At 46.7% G+C, this 23455-nt stretch overlaps 2 protein-coding genes across 27 annotated transcripts in view; one reads left to right on the top strand and one right to left on the bottom strand.

Annotated features, from left to right (window-relative positions):
• Positions 1–16578, top strand: part of SLC7A7 (solute carrier family 7 member 7) — a 57298-nt gene extending 40720 nt beyond the window's left edge. For all 25 annotated transcript variants that reach the window (XM_063793207.1, XM_063793209.1, XM_063793200.1 and 22 more), the window contains 8 exons: positions 9755–9880; positions 10864–11008; positions 13476–13599; positions 13856–13959; positions 14252–14348; positions 15293–15442; positions 15682–15865; positions 16084–16578. In XM_063793207.1, the coding sequence (XP_063649277.1) occupies positions 9755–9880; positions 10864–11008; positions 13476–13599; positions 13856–13959; positions 14252–14348; positions 15293–15442; positions 15682–15865; positions 16084–16190 (1037 nt within the window). In that variant the 3' untranslated portion in view covers positions 16191–16578. The remainder of the gene's footprint in view (positions 1–9754; positions 9881–10863; positions 11009–13475; positions 13600–13855; positions 13960–14251; positions 14349–15292; positions 15443–15681; positions 15866–16083) is intronic.
• On the bottom strand, positions 4509–23455 carry OXA1L (OXA1L mitochondrial inner membrane protein). 2 transcript variants are annotated; one of them, XM_016925862.4, is made up of 10 exons: positions 23017–23134; positions 22372–22533; positions 21610–21823; positions 19846–19989; positions 19506–19591; positions 19159–19323; positions 18875–18979; positions 18604–18766; positions 18436–18516; positions 4509–5536 (listed from the first exon to the last, which is right to left on the bottom strand). In XM_016925862.4, exons 1-10 carry the CDS (start codon positions 23077–23079, stop codon positions 5514–5516), a joined length of 1206 nt encoding a protein of 401 aa, XP_016781351.1. In that variant the 5' UTR covers positions 23080–23134; the 3' UTR covers positions 4509–5513. The 2 variants fall into 2 exon arrangements, with proteins under 2 accessions (XP_016781351.1, XP_509840.4); XM_509840.8 differs by lacking the exon at positions 4509–5536 and adding an exon at positions 18000–18350 and having other exon boundaries at positions 23017–23455.

The raw sequence follows: 23455 nt of genomic DNA, 5'->3' as shown, positions 1-23455 counted from the left end.
AGTCTTTCTCATATTGTACTACTCTGACATTGACCTTTCTGCCTCCCTCTTTCATCTTTAAGAACTTTTGTGATTACATTGGGCCCACCCAGATAATACAGAATGATTTCCCTGTTTTGTCACTTGATTAGCAATCTTCATTCTGTCTGCAACTTTTTTCTTTTTTTTTTTTTTGAGCCAGAGTCTTGCTCTGTTGCCCAGGCTGAAGTGCAGTGGTGTGATCTTGGCTCACTGCAACCTCCGCCTCCTGGGTTCAAGCAATTCTCCTGCCTCAGCCTCCTGAGTAGCTGGGATTATAGGCACCCACCACCACACCCAGCTATTTTTTGTATTTTTAGTAGAGACGAGGTTTCACCATGTTGGTTAGGCTGACTCATGTTGGTTAGAATTCCTGACCTCAGGTGATCTGCCCACCTTGGCCTCCTAAAGTGCTGGGATTACAGGCATGAGCCACTGCACCTGGCCTCTATCTGCAACTTTAATTCTCCCTTGCCATGCAATATAACATGGTTCACAGGTTCCAGGGATTAGGGGGTGGACATCTTCGGGGGGCCATTAGTCTACCTACCACAAGTGATAGCCCAGCTTTCCACCGGAGATGGATGAGCAGCACTCTGAAGTGATAACTTAAGGTGGATTCTTGCCCAAATTCTAGGCTTGTAAGTTAAACCTGGTTAGTGAAGTACGAGCAGAAGGGTGGGAAATCATTAGTAACCTGTATGAATTCACTAAGAACAAGCCATACTCTGCTAACCTCACTTTTTGGTTCAATTTTAATTTTTTTATTCAAATATAATATACAGAAGGAACAGTGCAATCTCATAAGTTTATGGCTTAATGAATTGTCACTAGTTGAGCACATGTGTAACTAGCACCCTTGAACCCTTCCTATGCTCTTCCCAGTCCCTGCCTCTCCACCCCACACAAAGGGAAATCACTATTCTGACTTCTAGTAGCATTGATTAGTTTTCCCTGATTTTATGTAAATGGATATAATCTATATGTACACTTTTGCATCTGTCTTGCTTATTATGTTTGAGATTCTTCTGTATTTTTGCCTGTAGTTGTAGATTGTTCATTTTTTTTTTTTTTTTTCAGACAGAGTCTCACTCTGTCGCCCGGGCTGGAGTGCAGTGGTAGGATCTTGGCTCACTGCAACCTCCACCTCCTGGGTTCAAGCAATTCTCCTGCCTCAGCCTCCTGAGTAGCTGGGATTACAGGTGCCCACCACCACGCCCAGCTAATTTTTTGTATTTTTAGTAGAGATGGGGTTTCACTGTGTTGGCCAGGCTGATCTCGAACTCCTGACTTTGTGATCTGCCCGCCTTGGCCTCCCAACGTGCTAGGATTACAGATTGTTTATTCTTAGTGCTGTTTAGTATTTATTTAATCTACTGTTGCTGGGCATTTGGGTTGTTTCTAGTTTTTGACTACTGCAAGGGTGTAACTATGAATATTCTACATAAATATGTAGTAATTTGATTTGAATTGTTTGATAGCATCATTAGATTGTTAGAGCAGAGGCATGTGTATGCAGATTTCGGAGAGGTTCATGGCAAATTCTCATGATATTCTGGTTGACAAGGTAGACTAGATAAAAATAAAGTTTGGTAGATTCTTAGTTGGCTGAATAACGTTGTGGAATAATGACAAATACAGAAAGGTCTACAGTGATAGACTATACAGCTCTGCTGATCTTAGTCAACATTTTAATTTTTTTTTTTTTGAGATGAACTCTCACTCTGTCACCCAGGCTGGAGTGCGGTGGTGCGATCTCGGCTCACTGCAACCTCCGCCTCCCGGGTTCACGCCATTCTCCTGCCTCAGCCTCCCGAGTAGCTGGGACTACAGGCACCCGCCACCACGCCCGGCTAACTTTTTGTATTTTTAGTAGAGATGGGGTTTCATCGTGTTAGCCAGGATGGTCTCGATCTCCTGACCTTGTGATCTGCCTGCCTCGGCCTCCCAAAGTGCTGGGATTACAGGCGTGAGCCACCGTGCCCGGCCTAACATTTTAATTTTTTTATTAAAAAAATTTTTTTTGAGACAGAGTCTTGCTCTGTCACCTAGGCTGGAGTGCAGTGGCACAATCTTGGCTCAGTGCAACCTCTGCCTCCTAGGCTCAAACAATTCCCATGTCTCAGCCTCCTGAGTAGCTGGGACCACAGACATGTGCCATCACACCCTGCTAATTTTTGTATTTTCCTTTTAGTAGAGATGGGGGTTTTGCCATATTGCCAGGCTGGTCTCGAACTCCTGGCCTCAAGTGATCTGCCTGCCTCAGCCTCCCAAAGTGTTGGGATTATAGGTGTGAGCCACTGCTGCCAGCCCATGTCAACATTTATTTATTTATTTATTTATTTTTGAGATGGAGTCTCACTCTGTCGCACAGGCTGGAGTGTAGTGGTGTAATCTTGGCTCACTGCAACCTCCGCCTCCTGGGTTCAAGCGATTCTCCTGCCTCAGCCTCCCGAGTAGCTGGGACTACAGGTGCCCACCACCACACCCGGATAATTTTTGTTTTTTTAGTAGAGACGGCGTTTCACTATGTTGGCCAAGCTGGTCTCAAACTCCTGACCTCAGGTGATCCTCCCTCCTCGGTCTCCCAAAGTACTGGTATTACAGGCGTGAGCCACTGCACCCGGCCCTAGTCAACATTTTTAGGGTGACTTCAGTGAAGACTCAGGAGGTATGCTGATCAAATTTGCAGATTTCACAAAATTAAAGAAGGGATTTGAACTAATAAAATCAAGAAGGAAAAATCCCATATCTAATATATAAGAATAATGCATAAAAACTCAGAGGAAAGTCACTAAGACTAAATATGAAGTCCTGTATCTGGGGGAAAAAAATCACTTTTTTTGTTTTGGAGAAAGGATCTTACTGTGTTGCCCAGGCTGCAGTGCAGTGGTGCGATCACAGCTCCCTGCAGCCTTGACCACTTGGGCTCAAGCGATCCCCCTGCCTCAGCCTCCCAAGTAGCTGGGACCACAGGTGTGTGCCACCATGTCTGGCTAACTAAAAAAAATGTTTTGTGGAGATGTGTTCTCACAATGTTGCCCAGGCTGGTCTTGAACTCCTGGACTCAAGCGATCCTCCCACCTCGGCCTCCCAAAGTGCTGGGATTATAGGCATGAGCCATTGCACCCAGCTAAAAAAATCATTTTTATAGGTCCAGAAAGAGGGGAGGAAAGAGCTCATCACTTTGAGGTGGGAAAGAAAGGAGTTGTAGTAAACAATGATTTCAGGTTGAGACTCCGTAGTCGGCAACAGTGTCTGGAGTTTTCTGTGTGCGGTCTTGCATTTCTGGGGAAACACTGACACAGTGAAGTATATGCAGTAAATGACAAAGTGAAATAAATGACAGTCCTGGGACGGTGAGGGGTCTGGAAGCCACATTTGCTCCACAAGGGGTTGTAAAATCTGGGTTTTAGCCTGAAGGAGTAAAGACTCAAGGGGACAGGATGTTCATCCTTTTTTTTTGTTTGTTTTTAGATGGAGTCTTGCTCTGTGGCCAGGCTGGAGTGCAGTGCCGTGATCTCGGCCCACTGCAACCTCTGCCTCCCGGGTTCAAGCAATTCCCCTGCCTCAGCCTCCCGAGTAGCTGGGACTACAGGCTTGTGCCACCATGCCTGGCTAATTTTTGTATTTTAGTAGAGACAGGTTTTCACCATGTTGGGCAGGCTGGTCTCGATTTCCTGACCTGGTGATCCACCCGCCTTGGCCTTTCAAAGTAGTGCTGAGATTACAGGCGTGAGCCACCGCACCTGGCTTTTTTTTTTTTTTTTTGAGACAGAGTCTCGCTCTGTTGCCCAGGCTGGAGTGCAGTGGCGCGATCTCGGTTCACTGCAAGCTCCGCCTCCCGGGTTCACGCCATTCTCCTGCCTCAGCCTCCTATCTGGGACTATAGGCACCCACCACCACGCCCGGCTAATTTTTTGTATTTTTAGTAGAGATGGGGTTTCACCGTGTTAGCCAGGATGGTCTTGATCTCCTGACCTCAAGATCCGCCTGCCTCAGCTTCCCAAAGTGCTGGGATTACAGGCATGAGCCACCGCGCCTGGCTTTTTTTTTTTTTTTTTTGAGATGGAGTTTTGCTTTTGTTGCCTAGGCTGGTGCAATGGCGAGATCTCAGTTCACCGCAACCTCCACCTCCCAAGTTCAAGCGATTCTTCTGCCTCAGCTTCCCGAGTAGCTGGAATTACAGGCATGTGCCACCACGCCTGGCCAATTTTTGTATTTTTAGTAGAGACGGAGTTTCTCCATGTTGGTCAGGCTGGTCTCGAACTCCCAACCTCAGATGATCTGCCCGCCTTGGCCTCCCAAAGTGCTGGGATTACAGGCGTGAGCCAGCGCCCGGCCGTGATATTCATCTTTAATGTTAAGAAGGGCCATTGGGTGGAAGAGGATTTAGCTTCATTCTGTGTGGAGTCAGAGGAGAGGTCTGGCACCACTGGTAGAAGCTGGGAGGAAGATGCTGTTGGCTTAATAAAAGGAAGAGCTATAGATCACTTTATTTTATTTTATTTTTTGAGATGGAGTCTCACTCTGTCACCCAGGCTGGAGTGCAGTGGCGTGATCTTAGCTCACTGCAATTTCTGCCTCCCGGGTTCAAATGATTCTCCTACCTCTGCCTCCAAGTAGCTGGGATTACAGGCATGCGCCACCACACCCAGCTAATATTTATATTTTTAGTAGAGACGGGGTTTCGCCATGGTGGCCAGACTGGTCTCAAACTCCTGGCCTCAAGTGATCTGCCCGCCTCAGTCTCTCAAAGTGCTGGGATTACAGGCGCGAACCACCGCGCCTGGCTCTATAGATCACTTTTAAAATGGAATGACGCCGGGCATGGTGGTTCACGCCTGTAATCATAAGTTTTGTGTGTTACATTGTGTGTATTTAAAGGTAATAGTGCTTACAGAATTGTGGGTTTAATGTTCTTTTTCAGGAAATGTTTCATTTAGGTATCTAAACTAAACCTGAGCATCTGATCCAGAGTGGGCCTGCAAGCTTTGTTCTGTTCTGGATCCACCTGGTCTGGTGCTTTCTGGCTTTTAGTTTTAGCGCTGATGCTGGGCCTTACCACTAGAACTAGTCTCCTACTCCCGGGGACCCTATGTAGCTGGGTTTGATGATCCATTCAGGAACATCTTTTTAGATGGTTATAGGAGTGACTTCTCTTTTTTTTTTTTGAGATGGAGTCTTGCTCTGTCACCAGGCTGGAGTGCAGTGGTGTGATCTTGGCTCACTGCATCCTCCGCCTCCTGGGTTCAAGTGATTCTCCTGCCTCAGCCTCCCAAGTAGATGGGACTACAGGCACCCGCCACCATGCCCAGCTAATTTTTGTATTTTTAGTAGAGACGGGGTTTCACCATGTTGGCCAGGATGGTCTCGATCTCTTGACCTTGTGATCCGTCCACCTCGGCCTCCCAAAGTGCTGGGATTACAGGCGTGAGCCACTGCACCTGGCCAGGAGTGACTTCTTTGCAGATTCTTTTTTTCTCCCCCTGGGGTCAAAGCAGGAGTGCTGCTGCACCTGAGTCAAGGGTCAAAGGTGATTTCAGGTTATCCTCCTATAGACTTGGCCCAGTGTTGGGTGGGGATTGAATTGCCCCTAGAGGTAGAAGGGGAGGGCATCTCTGCCCTTGAGATTAACTTGCAGTTGCCTCCATATTATCCTAACCCCATGGTCCCCTCCTGTCCCTGGCCCTGAAGCAGGAGGCTGGGCTCCACTTCAAGAGCAGTGCACTTAGCTGGGCTCTGGGGCCAGTGGTCAGCTGTATCCGCTGAGGTGGGGACAAAAAGCCCTGTCAGCACTGCTGCCTGCCATACCCATTTCCTGCTCCCACAGTCAAGAGGCCCTGGAGGAAGCTAGGCTTTGAGGAAGAGGAGGGCTAGCTCTCTTCAGGCAGTTCCCTCTGCTCCCTGGTTTCTTTCTGTAGGATTCCCTTCCTCATTCAAACTGAGCCTTCTGTGCTCAGTACAGAGAGCAGATCAGGGCTAGAAGGTGGGTCAGTGGCTGAGAAATCAGGCTCAGGAGTGGGGGAGGTGGCATACTGGTGGACAAAGAGAGGGATACAAATGGATGGATAGAGAAGTAGAGAAGAGACTGGGCACGCCACGCCAGTGACTCACACCTGTAATCCCAGCACTTTGGGAGGCTGAGGCAGGCGGATCACCTGAGGTCAGGAGTTTGAGACTAGTCTGGCTAACATGGCGAAACCCTGTCTCTAGTAAAAATACAAAAATTAGCTGGGCATGGTGTTGAATGTCTGTAATTCTAGCTACTCGGGAGGCTGAGGCAGGAGAACTGCTTGAACCCAGGAGGCGGAGGTTGCAGTGAGCTGAGATCGCACCACTGTACTCCAGCCTGGGGGACGGAGCAAGACTGTCTCGAAAAAAAAAAAAAAAGAAGTAGAGAAGCAATAGGGATTAAAATGTAAACAAGCCACCCAGGTGCCATGGCTCTTCCCTATAATCCCAGTTACTCCTCAGATAGCTGAGGTGGAAGGATTGCCTGAGGCCAGGAGTTCGAGACCAGCCTGGGCCACATAGCAAGACCCCGTCTCTAAAAAAATTAAAACAGCCAGGCACGGTGGCTCACGGTGGCTCACACCTGTAATCCCAGCACTTTGGGAGGCTGAGGAGGGCAGATCACGAGGTCAGGAGTTCGAGACCAGCCTGACCAACATGGTGAAACCCCGTCTCTACTAAAAATACAAAAATTAGCCAGGTGTGGTGGTGGGCACTTGTAGTCCTAGCTACTCAAGAGGCTGAGGCAGGAGAACTGCTTGAACCCTGGAGGCAGAGGTTGCAGTGAGCTGAGATCTCACCACTGCACTCCAGGCTGGGTGACAGCAAGACTCCATCTCAAAAAAAAAAAAAAAAAATTAAAACAAATTAGCTGGGCATGGTGGTGCACACCTTTGATCCCAGCTACTAGGGTGGCTGAGCTGGGAGGATCCCTTGAGCTCAGGAGTTCGATGCTGCAGTGAGCTATGATTTCTCCACTGTACTCTGGCTTGGGTGAAAGAGTGAGAGCCCCATCTCCAAAAAAAAAAAAAAAAAAACAAAAAGGGCCGGGTGTGGTGGCTCACGCCTGTAATCTCAGCACTTTGGGAGGCCGAGGTGGGCGGATCACCTGAGCTCAGGAGTTCGAGATCAGCCTGGCCAGTATGGTGAAACCCCATCTCTACTAAAAATACAAAAATTAGCCAGGCATGGTGGCACACACCTGTAGTCCCAGCTACTCGGGAGGCTGAGGCAGGAGAATTGCTTGAACCTGGGAAGTGGGGGTTGCAGTGAGCCAAGATCATGCCATTGCACTTCAGCCTGGGTGACAGAGCAAGACTGTGTCTCAAAAAATAAAATAAATAAATAAATAAATAAGTAAATAAATAAAAAAATAATAAACTATAGGCCGGGCACGGTGGCTCACGCTTGTAATCCCAGCACTTTGGGAGGCTGAGGTGGGTGGATCACCTCAGGTCAGGAGTTTGGGACAAGCCTGGCCAACATGGTGAAACCTCATCTCTACTAAAAATATAAAAATTAGCTGGGCATAGTGGCGCACACCTGTAATCCCAGCTACTTGGGAGGTTGAGGCAGGAGAATGGCTTGAACCCGGGAGGCAGATGTTGCCATGAGCCGAGACCATGCCATTGCACTCCAGCCTGGGCAACAAGGGTGAAACTCTGTCTCAAAAATAAAAATAAAAATAAATAAAATAAAATATAAACAAGCCATGTATTTCCATTTCAGAATCTGCTGTGGTAGCAGGTGGTGAATTGGTTGCTTATCCCTCCTTTTCCCTGCCTACATCCCTGGACAGAACTGAGAAGAACCTTGTGGCACACAGCTCAGACTCTGAGTCTGAACTAGAGCTAGTCCTGTAAGCTTATTCCAGTTTGGTGTTATGACTCATGGTTACCCTGCAGGGAATCATAAATTTGTATTTGGGGATCCCATTTTCCTGACAATGTGGCAGCATCCTTTGTGTCTGGTGTTTCTACTTGGAAACCTGGCTATGTTGTGGTTACGAGCCAGCCACGGAGCCTAGGATAAGGGCAGAGGTTACAGGCTGGGGAGAAGGGGCACTAAGCTGTTGAGTGGCTGGAGGCTGGAGTCCAGTGGGGAGTAAAGGATGGGTGACTGGCTGGGGAGGAGTGACAGATTTGAAAGATTTGTGGAGGGCAAGATACAGGCACTTTGGTCATTTTGTGGGGTGCTGCACACTTGTGTCTTAATTATTAACTTAGCACTGGGGTGGCCTGGAGCTGTGGGTACATTTTTGCCCAGCCCTGTGATAAGGTTTGTTGTTCATTAGGCAGAAAGGCAAGCATTTGTATAGGACAGGAATGCACCTTCTCAGGAAGAGCAGAAAGGAACTTGGGCAGTCAGTAGAATGAGGGTGGTGGTGGAAGGGAGGGTGAGAGAGAGAAGATGGGGCAGCTGTTCTGAGAGGCCAGACTTTCCTGCTTCTCAGGATGAAGTAGCCAGAATGTGGTGAGGCCAGGACACCACAAAATAGGAGGACTAGCGACACCAAGGCCACACCACTGCCAGGAGAACTCAGAGGGTGTTTCTGACTGTGTTGGTGGCCTGAAGTAGGCAAGAACTGTACTAGGCCTCATTCTCTTGACTGGTAAGGCAGGGTGATGTTGACCTTGCCCTTGGAGCCCTTGGGAGAAGGGCTTTAAAGTTAAGCCCTCCTTATAGTGTTCCAGTTGCTGAGCTGGGAAGGAGGGAGCAATGAAGCGATTTGCTATGCTACCAGTGGGAAGATCTGTGTTTTTTTTTCCAACTTTCTTCTCTGCCACATCCTGGGGCTACTGGTCAACCTCACAGCATGTGTGAGCCTCCCTTGTTGAATTTCTTCAAGTAATTCAAATTCAAGTCGTAGATTGTAACTTTTTTGTTGGGGGAGGGATAATGGACTTCTTTGAGATTCTGATAAAAGCTATGATCCCTTTCTAAGAAAAGGTATGAAACTTTTTCTTAGGTATGTCTGTATTCATATGGACATAATACTTTGAAAAAGAATTTCGAGCCTTATGGAGGCCCTAGTTAAGAACTCTGATAAAAGGTACTTTTAAAACCTGTACTTCTGAGTAGAAGGACTGTGTGGCTCTTACTTCTCTATTGTCCCATCAGGAAAAATGCCCTGTCCCCATTCTACAGGAACCACTCTTAGCTGCAAGAATCTTTCCAAGCACAAAAGCAGGCAGCTGAGCTGCCAGGCAGTGGGCAGGAAGTCTGGCCTTCATCCTAATCCTTGGCCACACAGCCTGACCTGCTGGCTTAGCGTTGGATAAGTCACAGCAGAACTCCTCAAGGTTAACAGTAATACCACAGAGTCAGAGTGCTGTGTCCTGGAGCCCATGGGGAATGGGAGGTAGGAGGGAGAGACCAGGACTTTTCAGAGCCAAGAGCCGGAACAATCACTAATCCTGTACAGTTCCCAGTTGCCTCCCACTGCTGTGATTGGACATTTGGATGTATTTTTTATGTAAGCAGATCTGCAGTCACTTTGTTTTGTGTCTCCCATATAAGGTGCTGGGGGTAGGGAGTATAGAGGCCTTTGTATGATAATGGTGACATTCTGGGGCCCGAGGGTTCCAGTGCAGAGCAGGTCAGAGGGTCTGTCTTTGGCTGAAGGGTATATCTTGGTGACTGGTACTGGAAAAATTGCTTGGGAGTCTAAGGCCCTAGGGTGGTAAGGGTAAGTCACCAATCAGTATTATTTTTCTTTCAGGTCTCTTAACCTTCATTAACTGTGCCTATGTCAAATGGGGAACCCTGGTACAAGATATTTTCACCTATGCTAAAGTATTGGCACTGATCGCGGTCATCGTTGCAGGCATTGTTAGACTTGGCCAGGGTAAGAAATAATATTAGTAGCAACTAATCTTTTTTAAGCATTTTCTGTGAGCCGCACTCCTCTAAGTGCTCTTTGTGCATTATCTCATTTCTTACTATAACCTTATTTGGTGGGCACTATTATTATTCTCATTTTATGGATGAGGAAACAGCCTGCAGAATAAGTACCTTGGGCTGGGCGCAGTGGCTCGTGCTTGTAATCCCAGCACTTTGGGAGGCCATCGTGGGTGGATCCATGAGGTCAGGAGTTCAAGATCAGCCTGGCCAAGATGGTGAAACCCCATCTCGACTAAAAATACAAAAATTAGCCGGGCATGGTGGCAGGCGCCTGTAATCCCAGCTACTCGGGAGGCTGAGGCAGGAGAATCGCTTGAACCCAGGAGGAGGTGGTTGCAGTGAGCTGAGATCACGCCACTGCACTCCAGCCTGGGCGACAGAGCAAGACTCTGTCCCAAAAAAAAAAAAAAAAAATTAAATATCTTGCCCAAGTTGCTACCGGTAAGTAGAGGAGTTGAAATGTGTATCCAGGACAACTGACCCAAAAGTCTGTCCTTTAACTTCCATGCACGCTGCCTCCCAGAGGAGGCTGATCTTGGCAAAGGGTTGACAGCCATGCCCTGGGAGCTGGCTTTGGCAGATTGTGATAGGAGGCAGGAATCAGGCAGCCTGCAGAGCAGAACAGAACTGCATTGTTTCTATTCTCCAGCCTTTCTGCTCTATGGTGGTTTCTTATCCTAGAAAGCTACCCTGGACCCTTCCTGTCAAGATCCCCATCTATGTCATAGGATGCAGGGCATTCTGGTCTATCTCTATAGACGTCTCTCTTCTGTTTCCTGTTCCCTTACTGGTACTCTTGCTGCCAAAGGTGTTGTAGGCCACTTACCTGCTATTATATTACCATATTCTCTCAGTCCTTTACTTGACCATCTTGAAGTGGGAGAATGAGCCACTAATCCCCTGCCTTCCAATGTTCTTGGGTTCCAGGAGCCTCCACTCATTTTGAGAATTCCTTTGAGGGTTCATCATTTGCAGTGGGTGACATTGCCCTGGCACTGTACTCAGCTCTGTTCTCCTACTCAGGCTGGGACACCCTCAACTATGTCACTGAAGAGATCAAGAATCCTGAGAGGTAGGTACTGCACCACCAACTTTCCATAGCAGTGATAGCCATCATTTAATGAGCTCCTACTATGTGCCAGACAGCATACCACAACCACTATGAGGTTAATTTTACCAGCCTCATTTTAATAGATGGGAGGCCTGAGGCTCAGAGAAGTAACTTGTCTATGATCACAGTAACAGGGCTAAAATATGAACTTACTCATGTATGCTTTGTAAATTTTTTAAAGGCATTTTTACATTTGTTCATTAATTTCTGCATTAAAGCAGGTTGTATTATATGCTTATGTATGTTTTTAAAACAGATTTTCCTTGATAGATATTTTATCCACCCTTATCCCCACATACATAGCTTTGGGATATAGACTTCCAGAAACCTTCCTATGTTTCCCTCTGATACCTTCCTTGTTTCCTAAATTCATACTGACATTGTGGTGTAGTTTCAGTCATTCAATTAAGTCACCCTACCATTATTGCTCTGTAGTCTATATATAGAGTGAAAAGAGAACTGGACAGGAAGTCAAGGACCTAGAGTTTATCTTTCCACTGACTTGTCGGCTAACCTTGAGGGAGTTGCCCGGCCATCTCTTTGCCTGCTTCCTTATCTGTAATTGAGGGGGTTAAATTCTGTGATCTCCATGGCCTTTCCTGGCTCTAAAATTCTATGATTCTGGGAACTAAGATTTGCCAGGGAGTAGAGTTTCTGTAAAATGTTTTTTGTTTTTTGGAGAGTCTTGCTCTATTTCCCAGGCTGGAGTGCAATGGCGTGATCTTGGCTCATTGCAACCTCTGCCTCCCAGGTTCAAGTGATTCTCCTGCCTCAGCCTCCCAAATAGCTGGAATTACAGGCGCCTGCCACCACGCCTGGCTAATTTTTGTATTTTTAGTAGAGACATGGGTTTCACCATATTGGCCAGGCTGGTCTCGAACTCCTGACCTCAGGTGATCCGCCCGCCTTAGCCTCCCAAAGTGCTGGGATTACAGGCGTGAGCCACTGTGCCCAGCTTTCTGTAAATGCTTAAGTGAAAAGAATCACAATTCTTATACCAATAAACTCCTTTTGGCTTGAGAAACAGAAGAGCACTCTTGTACACAACTAGTGGTAACGCTATGGGAACAGAGATAACAGAAGCAGGATCAAGGCCTGGGTGGTACTTCCACCTACCGGACAGAAGCTGCATGACTCTATTTGCAGAGTATTTGCCCCATTTTGTGCTTTTCTTGGGCAGCCTTACTGTTAAGGATGTTTATAAAGATCATGGCTTTATTGGGCTACAGGGATCTTGAGAGCTCTTTGCATCTTTCTTTTGCCCACCAGTTAGGATGGCTCCTGAGGTTCTCAAACTGAGGAAGGGGTGGGCAGACATATCTTCCAGGTTGCTAGTCAGATACATACACTTCTCTTCCTACTGAAGGCCTATCTTATTCTCTGAAGATGTTAAATTTCACAACTTGCCTCCATAATTTCTTTTTATATTTCTCAACCTTGAGGCAAAATTGCCAATGTTGATAATCTTAGAGATGGAATCCTGACACCAAAAGATCTTTGGAGTATAAAACAAAATAACCTCCCATTTTCCTGTGCATTATGATGCTGGGACAGTCTTTGTTAATCCCCCCCGCCCTGCTTTTTTTTTTTTTTTTTTTTTTTTAGACAGGGTCTGGCTGCCTTGCCCAGGCTGGAGTGCAGTGGCCCAGTCATGGTTCACTGCAGCCTTGACCTCCCCAGGCTCAAGTGATCCTCCCACCTCAGCCTCCCAAATAGCTGGGATTACAGGCATGCGCCATCACGCTTGGCTAATTTTTTTTTTTTTTGGTTTGTTTTTTGAGACAGAGTCTTGCTCTGTCGCCCATGCTGGAGTGCAATGGCACAATTTTGGCTTACCACAACCTCCGCCTCTCGAGTTCAAGTGATTCTCGTACCTCAGCCTCCTGAGTAGCTGGGACTACAGGTGCATGCCACCATGCCTGGCTAATTATTTATATTTTTAGTAGGAACAGGGTTTTGCCATGTTGGCCAGGCTGGTCTTGAACTCCTGACCTCAGGTGATCCACCCGGCTCGGCCTCCCAAAGTGCTGGGATTACAGGCGTGAGCCACCACGCCCAGCTGCTTGGCTAGTTTTTTGTAGAGACAGGGTTTTGCCATGTTGCCCAGGCTGGTCTCCAACTCCTGGACTCGAGCCATCTCCCTGCCTCAGCCTCCCAAAGTGTTAGTACTACAGGCATGAGCCACTGCTCCCAGCTGCACAGCCCTGTCTCCTAATATGATATTCCTTTCCCCTAACGTTCTTTAGTTCTTAAGTGTTCAGAGCTTCAGCCACTATCCAGGGCACCGTCAAAGACAAATGCATTGAGGAAATGTAGCAAGAGTCTCCATCCCTGGAAAGACTGGTGTGGCAGGGAGAGTCTAAGGATTAAAGGAGAGATAGGGATATGACTGTGGGACTAATGTGTATTTTATTCTATTTGGCTGTAGGAACCTGCCCCTCTCCATTGGCATCTCCATGCCCATTGTCACCATCATCTATATCTTGACCAATGTGGCCTATTATACTGTGCTAGACATGAGAGACATCTTGGCCAGTGATGCTGTTGCTGTGGTAAAGGATTTTCACTAGCAGAAGGTTGAGGGTGTCTTGTGGGGTACTGGGTATATTCGGCTCTTGAAAGTCCTGGAAAGGGGGTAGACAGCCTTGAAAGGAGTTCATTTAGAATACTGGGCTTGCAAGAAGGTCCTGTTAACCCCACTGTGGAAGAAAGGTTGGAGTCCTAATAAGGGGAATCTGGGGGCATGCCCATCCATGTCTTTCATCCCTTTTAGATCCTGCTAATGACTCTTCCATTCTTTTCCCTTAGACTTTTGCAGATCAGATATTTGGAATATTTAACTGGATAATTCCACTGTCAGTTGCATTATCCTGTTTTGGTGGCCTCAATGCCTCCATTGTGGCTGCTTCTAGGTAAGAGTGGCAACTTTTGTGAGGGGTGTATCATCGAAGGGCTATGCAGTGGACAGAACTTACAGGACCCAGCCTTTGATTACTTGTGTTCTCCAACCGATACCACAACCTCTTTCTTCTTGTTTCTAGCAGAAGCCTGCAGTTGTCATTAATCTTAATACTGAGCTCCAGTCCATATTATCCAAATACTTTTGAAGGAAGGGATGGCAGAGAGGGAGGGCCATGTGGCAGGTGAGCCAGGCTGCACCGTGTCCACCAATTTTCTCAGCTTCTCCTATCTTACCTAACATAGGCTTTTCTTTGTGGGCTCAAGAGAAGGCCATCTCCCTGATGCCATCTGCATGATCCATGTTGAGCGGTTCACACCAGTGCCTTCTCTGCTCTTCAATGTAAGTGAACTCAAGGATGAGACTGAAAGCCAGATTGCGGGGGAAACTTTAGTAACAGCAGAAGCGACTGTTCTAGCTTCCTGAAAGCTCTAAAAGATTCCAATAGAAAAACTATTGGTGGATCAGAATGTTCACCATGGGCAAGGCACTATGCTAACCGCTACAGGGAAAATCCAATGCTCTAAGGAATGGTACACCTCTGCTCTAAGATAAGGCATAAAGTACATGGAATACACTGTAATGATTGATTGCCATGACAGATAGTGAGTGATACGGTGTTTAAGAAACGATCACTTCCATGGGAGTAGAGGGTGAATGAAGAATTACATCTAGAAGTGTGTGTGTGTGTGTGTGTCTTAAAATCCACCAAAGTGTTCTCAGAAAAAAAAAGTGCATCTTGATGGCTAGGGTTGCAAATGGTAGAGATGGGCTTTAGGTAGGAGAAATAGCATCAGAAAATCCTGTGATAAAGCAGTATGGGTTTTCATACAGGTTGAGTATCCCTAATCTGAATATCCAAAATCTGAAATGCTCTAAAAATCTGAAACTTTTTGAGTGCTGACTTGACACTCAAAGGAAATGCTCATTGGAGCATTTTGGATTTTCAGAACAGGGATACTCAACATGTAGGAGGAGATAAGAGCGGGTTATTGTAGGTTGGAGCCATTATGGAAAGGGTCCTATGCAAGACTTTTGAGGGATTGTTTCGAACTTGCTTTATACAGGGTTAACTTGAAGAATGGGTTGAAAAGCCAGTTGAGACTACTGACTTATAAGAGAGGGGATAAGGTGCTGAAACTAGGGTGTTAAAGGGATTAAAAACAGAAGAGGACCAGGAGACTTTGAGGATTGACAGGGGATGGATTTCTGGGGTATAAAGGGAGTGAAAAGCCTTTGGATTAACAAAGGCCCTGAGAAGAGCTGACTTAGGCTCACGCTTACAGGGTATCATGGCATTGATCTACTTGTGCGTGGAAGACATCTTCCAGCTCATTAACTACTACAGCTTCAGCTACTGGTTCTTTGTGGGGCTTTCTATTGTGGGTCAGCTTTACCTGCGCTGGAAGGAGCCTGATCGACCTCGTCCCCTCAAGGTAAGGCAACTCCATCCTACCTCTCTGCTCCCCCTGAAACAGCTGGAGTTGCTGCTACAAGGGACTATGACAAAGCACTTTATTTAGAAACCTTTGCCTGGGACTTGGTGGTTAGTAATGTGTGGAAATTAAAGGTAGGGAAAAAAGGCTCAGTGCGCTAATCCTTATGCGAGGTGGGGTTATTTTAGCTGTTAAGAATCCTGAGTTGTCCACTCCAGTTGTGTTTCCTGTGCCCTTAGCTCAGCGTTTTCTTCCCGATTGTCTTCTGCCTCTGCACCATCTTCCTGGTGGCTGTTCCACTTTACAGTGATACTATCAACTCCCTCATCGGCATTGCCATTGCCCTCTCAGGCCTGCCCTTTTACTTCCTCATCATCAGAGTGCCAGAACATAAGCGACCGCTTTACCTCCGAAGGATCGTGGGTAAGCCGTGCATCCTTAAGTCCGCTCAGCTATTGCAGAGCCCTTGGTTTTTGCCTTTTTCTGTAAATCCAGCCTCCAAAGACATCTTTGCCTTAGCCCCTTCTTATGAACCCTTCGGCTTAGTGGAATCGCTCCCCTCACACTGAGTTCCATTCAGTGACACTTGAACTCAGCCCAGCTGACCTCTTCTCAATTCCAACTCAAAGTTCTCTTTGTAGGGTCTGCCACAAGGTACCTCCAGGTCCTGTGTATGTCAGTTGCTGCAGAAATGGATTTGGAAGATGGAGGAGAGATGCCCAAGCAACGGGATCCCAAGTCTAACTAAACACCATCTGGAATCCTGATGTGGAAAGCAGGGGTTTCTGGTCTACTGGCTAGAGCTAAGGAAGTTGAAAAGGAAAGCTCACTTCTTTGGAGGCACCTGTCCAGAAGCCTGGCCTAGGCAGCTTCAACCTTTGAACTTACTTTTTGAAATGAAAAGTAATTTATTTGTTTTGCTACATACTGTTCCAGACTTTTAAAGGGGACAATAAAGGTGACTGTGGGGAGGAGCATGGCAGGTTTGGGCTTGGTTGTTTTAGAAGCACCTGGGTGTGCCTACCTACTCCTCTTTTCTTTTAAAAGGGCCCACAATGCTCCAATTTCCTGTCTCCTTTAGAGAGACATGAAACTATCACAGGTGCTGGATGCCAATAAAAGTTTATGTTCCTAAAGTCTGAGTGGCTTCATTTTATATAGTATCTCTAGGACAGCTCCCATTAGCCTAGAAACACAAAGACTAAAATCAATCTTATGTTTGAAAGTATATCCATCTTTTCTCTCTCAAGCTAGCTGCTGAAGGCTGATAAACCAGGCTCTACACAAAGGCAGACAATAGAACACTTAAATTGCTCTAGTCAAATGTTGGATTGTTACATAAAAATGACATGAACTTCCTTTTTGAGACAGGATCTTGCTCTGTAGCCAAGGCTGGAGTATAGCAGCACGATCTTGGATCACTGCAGCCTCAACCTCCTGGGCTTAAGCTATCCTCCCACCTCATCCTCCCAGGTAGCTGGGACTATGGACAAGCACCACCATGCTCAGCTAACTTTTTAGCAGAGACAAGGTCTCGCCATGTTGCCCAGGCTGGTCTCAAATTCCTGGACTCAAGTGATCTACCCACCTCAGCCTCCCAAAGTGCTGAGATTATAGGTGTGAGCCACTTTGCCCAGCCTGGAACTTTCATTCTTAATTATCACTAAGAATTTGCACACATCTACTTCTTGAAATTTTTAAAGTAATCTTGGGATCAAGAAGTGCGGTTACTATATTTAGATACAATCTCAACATTCAACTTATCAGCCACACCTCTAGACTGCAATCCAAATGTGCATAGAACAACACATGCATGGATTGGAAGTTTAAACTGTTTTTTTTTTTTTTTTTCTTGAGAAGGAGTCTCACTCTCTTGCCCAGGCTGGAGTGCAGTGGCGCAATCTCGGCTCACTGCAAGCTCCCGGGTTCACGGCATTCTCCTGCCTCAGCCTCCAGAGTAGCTGGGACTACAGGCACCCGCCGCCATGCCCGGCTAATTTTTTTTTTTTTTTTTTTTTTTTAGTAGAGACGGGGTTTCACCATGTTAGCCAGGATGGTCTCGATCTACTGACTTTGTGATCCGCCCGCCTTGGCCTCCCAAAAGTGCTGGGATTACAGGCGTGAGCCACTGCGCCTGGGTGGAAGTTTAAACCCTTAATGCCAGGTTAAAACATTATATTTTCCAAGGCCATGGGCCAGCAAAAGCAATCATGACTCACTCTATTCTTCAGTTTTCTTTTTTTTTTGAGACAGTCTCCCTCTATTGCCCAGGCTGGAGTGCGGTGGCGCAATCTTGGCTCACTGCAACCTCCGCCTCTCGGGTTCAAGCAATTCTCCTGCCTCAGCCTCCCGAGTAGCTGGGACTACAGGTGTGCACCACCACGTGTGGCTATTTTTGTAAAACAGCAGAGATGGCGTTTCCCCATGTTGGCCAGGCTGGTCTCAAACTCCTGATCTCAGGTGATCCACCCACCTCGGCCTCCCAAAATGCTGGGTATTCTTCAGTTTTCTGAAGTGCACACTCATTTCCCTGTTCAATAAGTATCAGGAAGCAGCATGTAGTACAGAGGTTTACTAACTCTGTGAATGGGAAGATCACTTGGCTACCCAGTGCTCTCTTATAAACATAAGTACAAGAGTGTTTCATGAAATCCGTTTTTAAAATGAACATCTCTGTGTGCCACAGTTCCTAGGACTGGGGCAAGGACACAGTGTCAAGTCTTGTTTTGAGGATGAGTCTCTGAAGAGACAGAATTCCTGCCAGAATGCGCACAGAACATAAGTCAGCCAAGTGTGTCGTGCCAGGGATACTTTGACTTTGGTTTGCTGCTGCTGCTAGGGATATTGGGAGGGTTATCCTTTCCAGGTTGTAGGAGAGGGTTGTGGGTAAAGGTCTGTCGTAAGGGGCCTGAGGGGAGAAGAGAAAACAAATTTCAACGAAGAACAGAAAGGAAGAAACAAAAGACAGAATTTGGCCTGAAAGGACTATTTACCCCTGGCTGCTAGCTCCAACTGATTCCGCATGCGTTGTTCACGCTCTCGCAGCTGACGCGTCATTTCAGCATTTTTCCAGCCTGTGTAAAGAGAAGCAAGAGAGCCAGTTGCATTCCTATTTTTAGACCCCTTTCCCTAGTCCTGTTTCACAGAGGATGAGCCCTTACCTTTTTTGAAGCTCTCTAGGAAGCCTTCCCGTGGAGGTAATTTGTCCAGGTCATGTACAACACGCTGGGGGATTTTAAGTACAGTGCGTACTGCTGGAATCCGGAGACAGGATACTTGGACCAGGGAAAACAAATTGGAGGAGAGCCAGTACATAAACACTGCCTGGGTGAGAACACAGAGAAGGGACTTAGAAGCTGTATCCCTGGTCAGCTTGCTAGGTGGCTAGGCTAGGCAGAAGGCCTTGGAGCCAGCCCATAAGGCATTACATACCGTGGGGAAATGCATGGTTATGGGCAAGGTTATCAGGGGCATCACTCTGATGACATTTCTCATCCACTGAAGGTCAGAACTTTGCACACCTGTCTCAGCACCTAGCTGCCAAAAGAAGTGGGGTGGAAAAGTCAGGAAAGCTGTCAGTTTCAGTGAATCTGTCTCTAATCTCTTACCCATCAACTCTTTCTCCAGCAAGTGAAGGATGACCATTCTGTACAACTACTTTACCCTCCAATCCCAGTTCACTTTGCAGGCCTGGCACTTGGCCAATCTGGGCTTACCTCAAGAACAGCCCACATTGTAGCAGTGACTGCCAGTGGTAATATGTAGATGGGATCGGATACCGTGAGATCCTGGAACCACCAGAGGCCACCCGTCTGCAGGCTGGGCACAGGAAGGTTGGCCATCTCTCTCAAAGCAATGAAGAAGGAGATGAAGATTGGGGCCTATTACACAAGATAAACAGTGTCAGCATGCTTTACCAGAGAGAACATTTTCATCACCCCACTACTGAAAGCCATGTATAATCCACCACCACCTGTTTTTTGGGGGACCTGGGACACATGAAACACAGAGAGGAAATTTCATGGGTACTGGATGAAATAAGGAAGGAAATGTTTTTGCTCACCTGAGTCACAGGGAGAATGAGAGGTTTATAGAGTTTAATACCATGTTTTTTCTGGTAAAGTGCCATCTCCGAGGAAGCCTTGTAATCTGTGAGGTGAGGGGAAATTAATGGTTGGGGTAACAGTTACATCAGTGGAGGTGAACATCCTCATTATCTACCTGGCCTGTGAAATTTCTAACCAACCCTGGCCACTCCTTGGGAGCATTAGGTCTAAGAAACAAACCTTTAGAACTTTCCCGACTGTGGCAACTTCTGATTTACATTGTTCCTTTCCCCCAGCAGAATGTAAGGAAAAGTGCAAATGTGGACTTCTCCCACGCTCATTCTGCAACTGACTCACACTCAATATGGTCTCCTGCTAACTTGGCCTCTCTGATTCGACTGGAAAACTTCTGGATCTCTGGCAAGTGATTGTGGATCCTGGCTGCCTCTCGCTGGCCCGTCACGATGAGAGGAAAAATCAGGCAGCGGGCAAAGACTGTACCTGGAAAATACAAACTAGGATTGGAGTGAAATTAAAGCAGTTCTGCAGCTAGAAGGTTGAAGGCTTTTAGGTCCTTACTGAAAGGGTCTTATTCTTGCCTTGTCCATTCTATGACTCATGCCTAAGAGGCCCAGAAATAAGGTCAGGGGTATGAATTAGTTGCTTTAAGGCTCAGTTCTCTAATTTGGCATCACAAAAGTATGGCATTAACTTCTCTAAGCAGATGATTAGGAATCCTGTTTGTTTCCTTAAACAAAAAGCTGACAGGAGTGGATTTAGCAATTATGTTACTGGCAGTTCGAATGAGGTGATATGAATAAAAGCCAGACGGCTGAGGGAGTAAATGGAAAGAAGTAGGCTAATTGGATGCAGAGCAGTCTTTTAAGTAACAGCTATCAAAAGAATGAAACCCAGTCATCTGTGACAACGTGGATGGAACTGGAGATCACTATGTTAAGTGAAATAAGGCAAGCACAGAAAGACGAACATCGCCATGTTCTCACTTATTTGTGAGATCTAAAAATCAAAACAAATGAAATCATGGGCAGAGAGTAGAAGGAAGGCACCAGAGGCTGGGAAGGGTAGTCAGGGTTGGGAATAGTTAATGGGTAAAAAAAAAATTAGAATAAGATCTACTATTGATTGCACAACAGGGTGACTATAGTCAGTAATAATAGCATATTTTTAAATAAAGAACGTAAAAATTAGCCAGGTGTGGTGGCACACCTGTAGTCCCAGCTACTTGAGAAGCTGAGACATGAGAATCGCTAGAACCTGGGAGGTGGAGGTTGCAGTGAGCTGAGACTGCACCACTGCACTCCAGCCTGGGTGACAGAGCAAGACTCCGTTTAAAAAAATAAATAAAATAAAAAATAAAATAAAAGTGTAATTGGATTGTTTGTAACTTAAAGGATAAATGCTTAAGGGGATGGATATCTCATTCTCCATAATGTGATTATTACACCTTGCATGCCTCTATCAAAACATCTCATGTAGCCCATAAATATATACACCTACTAGGTATTCACAAAAATTAACAACAACAAAATAAATAACAGCCATCAAAGGAAGAAGATAGGGTAGTAAGTGAAGGGGAACTAAGGATGAAGGGAAGAAACCTTCCCCCAGGTAACACATGGGTGTGCCTGAGCATGTTTACATGTTCAGGGTAGGGCAGTGAGGAGGGAAACGCTGAAGACACAGGGGAGAAAAGATAATTGATGGAGCAACGTGGCAGAAAGACACATAATTCAAAGCAGAGTTTTAGCCTTTACAAAAGCAATGCTAGTGGCTTCCCAATTTAGGGGTTTAAGTGCCTGACCTGAACCTCTGTTCTAAACCAGGATAGCTTCATGACTGTTAATAAGGTCCCCTGACTCTAACCCCATGTTTGTATTCAAATATCTATACTTCTTGAATCCCAGATGATCTGGTGGTTTTATAATGCTCTTTAAGAAATATAGGCAGAGTGCATCTAGGTATGATGAACCTCTATCGCTCATTTGAAATCATCTGCTCTTCTGACCCCAGAGCTTCTGCAACTACTTCCTGAATCCATTCAAAGAATTGCCATCTATGAGGTTAAATCCCTAACCCATGTCCAGGGTATATTCCCCTTACATGCAGCAATGGCCCCCCACCAAGGTAGGCCCAGATCGACATGCATAAATTCCAGTAAATTCTGGATCAGCCCCACTGGGGTGTATGACCCCAGCCCCAGTTCAGCGAAGCTCTGCTCTGCAGCAGTTTGGACTACATCTGCAGTCTCTCCAGAAGCCACCTCAGGTACTGCTGTGGGTGAGGGAGTTGCAGCAACAACAGGAGGGGCCTGAACCTGTGTGAAAGAAAGCCTTGTATTATATTTATTCAGTAGCGAACACAAAGAAAGTGAGATCTTTTTATAATAACCAGTACTGGGTTCTGTTCTCTCTACTTCTTGTTCTTCCGGGTTAGCCTAGTGTCTGCAGATTTCAAGCTTAAAAAGGACATCTCATTTTTATCAATAGTTAGGAAGAGAAGTTAGTTTGAGTAAGAATCCATGACTTCCCTTCATGCTGGGAAGTTATTTCTTTTATCACTGTTTTCCAAACTTCAGCCATTTGAATATCACTATCATGATTTTTGCCATATATTAACATGAAACAATTGCTTTTCTTTAAAACAGCTCAGAAAACCAAATATAACATCTCTCCTGTTGTACTTTCAATCATTTCCCCACTGAATTGAAAATCCATCCTAAGCAGAGATGCTATCATTTTGGAGAGCTGTGTGGAGCGTGGACAAGAACTCTGCTCCATATTCCCCCTGCTCCCAAACAAAACAAAATATGAAACCAACCAGGAAACACCACTCCTAATATTGCAGGAATGAAAGGCCTCTTACCTGGACTTCTGCAAACGAGATGGCAGAGGTACTGAGGCTGCGGGGGCCGGAAGCCGCAAGGAAGAGGTAGTGTGGGCGACAGCAGCACGGGGCTACTGGGAATAGGAGCCGTGTGGTCAGCGGTTTCCCAAGCCATTGCGAGGGCCCTGCGACGCTGTGGACCTGAGCGTGTAAAAGGATGATGGAGCCCCTTTACCGGGAGCAGAAGTCCTCGCGTGGGGGCAAACGGGATTCATTATGCTAACTCCCCAAGAAGCAGACAGCTCGGCCACTACAGGAGAGGACATTGCTATCACCGCGCGCAGACCGCTAGCCCGAAGGCATGCAGCGGGTGGTGCCTGCAAAGCGAAGCTCGAACCTGGGTTCCCCGCATCTCAGTTATCGCAGACCCACATCGGAGGGCCCTGAGAACGAGGCCGAGGTGCTCTCGCCAGGGGCGAAGCCAATTCCAGAAGCTGACACCTGGCTGCTGGGCCCATAGTGTCGGGGACTAACCCTAGCGCGTCCTCACATGACCCGAGGTCATGACATTCAGGTCCCGGTGAGCAGGTCAGCGTCTGCTCATACCCCTAGGACGAGCTGTCCTGGGGCCTGGTTCACTGGGTCAGGGCAGCATCCCGGTGCTCAGCCCCGGGGCATCCTTACCCGACGCCCGGACTGTAGCAAGCGCAGAAGCTCCCGGCGTCCGCACATTAGTCCCATCGCCATTTTGCCCGGAAGAGGACTTGCTTTTGCGCCTGCGCACTAAGAACCACAACCCCTCGAGAGGAAGCACTTTTGGAGGCGGGCATGAAGCCAGAATTGTAGCCGCAGATCAGGTGGTAAAAGAGAACGGAGCTTGGCGGCCATATTTGAAGTGGGTAAAAATCTGTAAAGCCACGTTACCATGAGCACGCAGCGAGCCTTTTCTGGAGATTGAAAGGAAGTTGAAGAGCTGGGTTAGCTATCATCGTAAGCTATCATCGTTAGTGATGGCGTAAACCTGGGTAATTTTCCTCTAATGTCGCGATTGTCCTCTGATTTGTAAGTTTAAAAATAGCCTCAGAAAAGGCTTGGCTGTACTTGCAGAGGATTTTTCCCACTC

Source organism: Pan troglodytes, chromosome 15 (assembly GCF_028858775.2).
Source record: "Pan troglodytes isolate AG18354 chromosome 15, NHGRI_mPanTro3-v2.0_pri, whole genome shotgun sequence".
NCBI classification, from domain to species: Eukaryota; Metazoa; Chordata; class Mammalia; order Primates; family Hominidae; genus Pan; species Pan troglodytes.
This window is presented reverse-complemented; position numbering and strand designations above follow the sequence as displayed.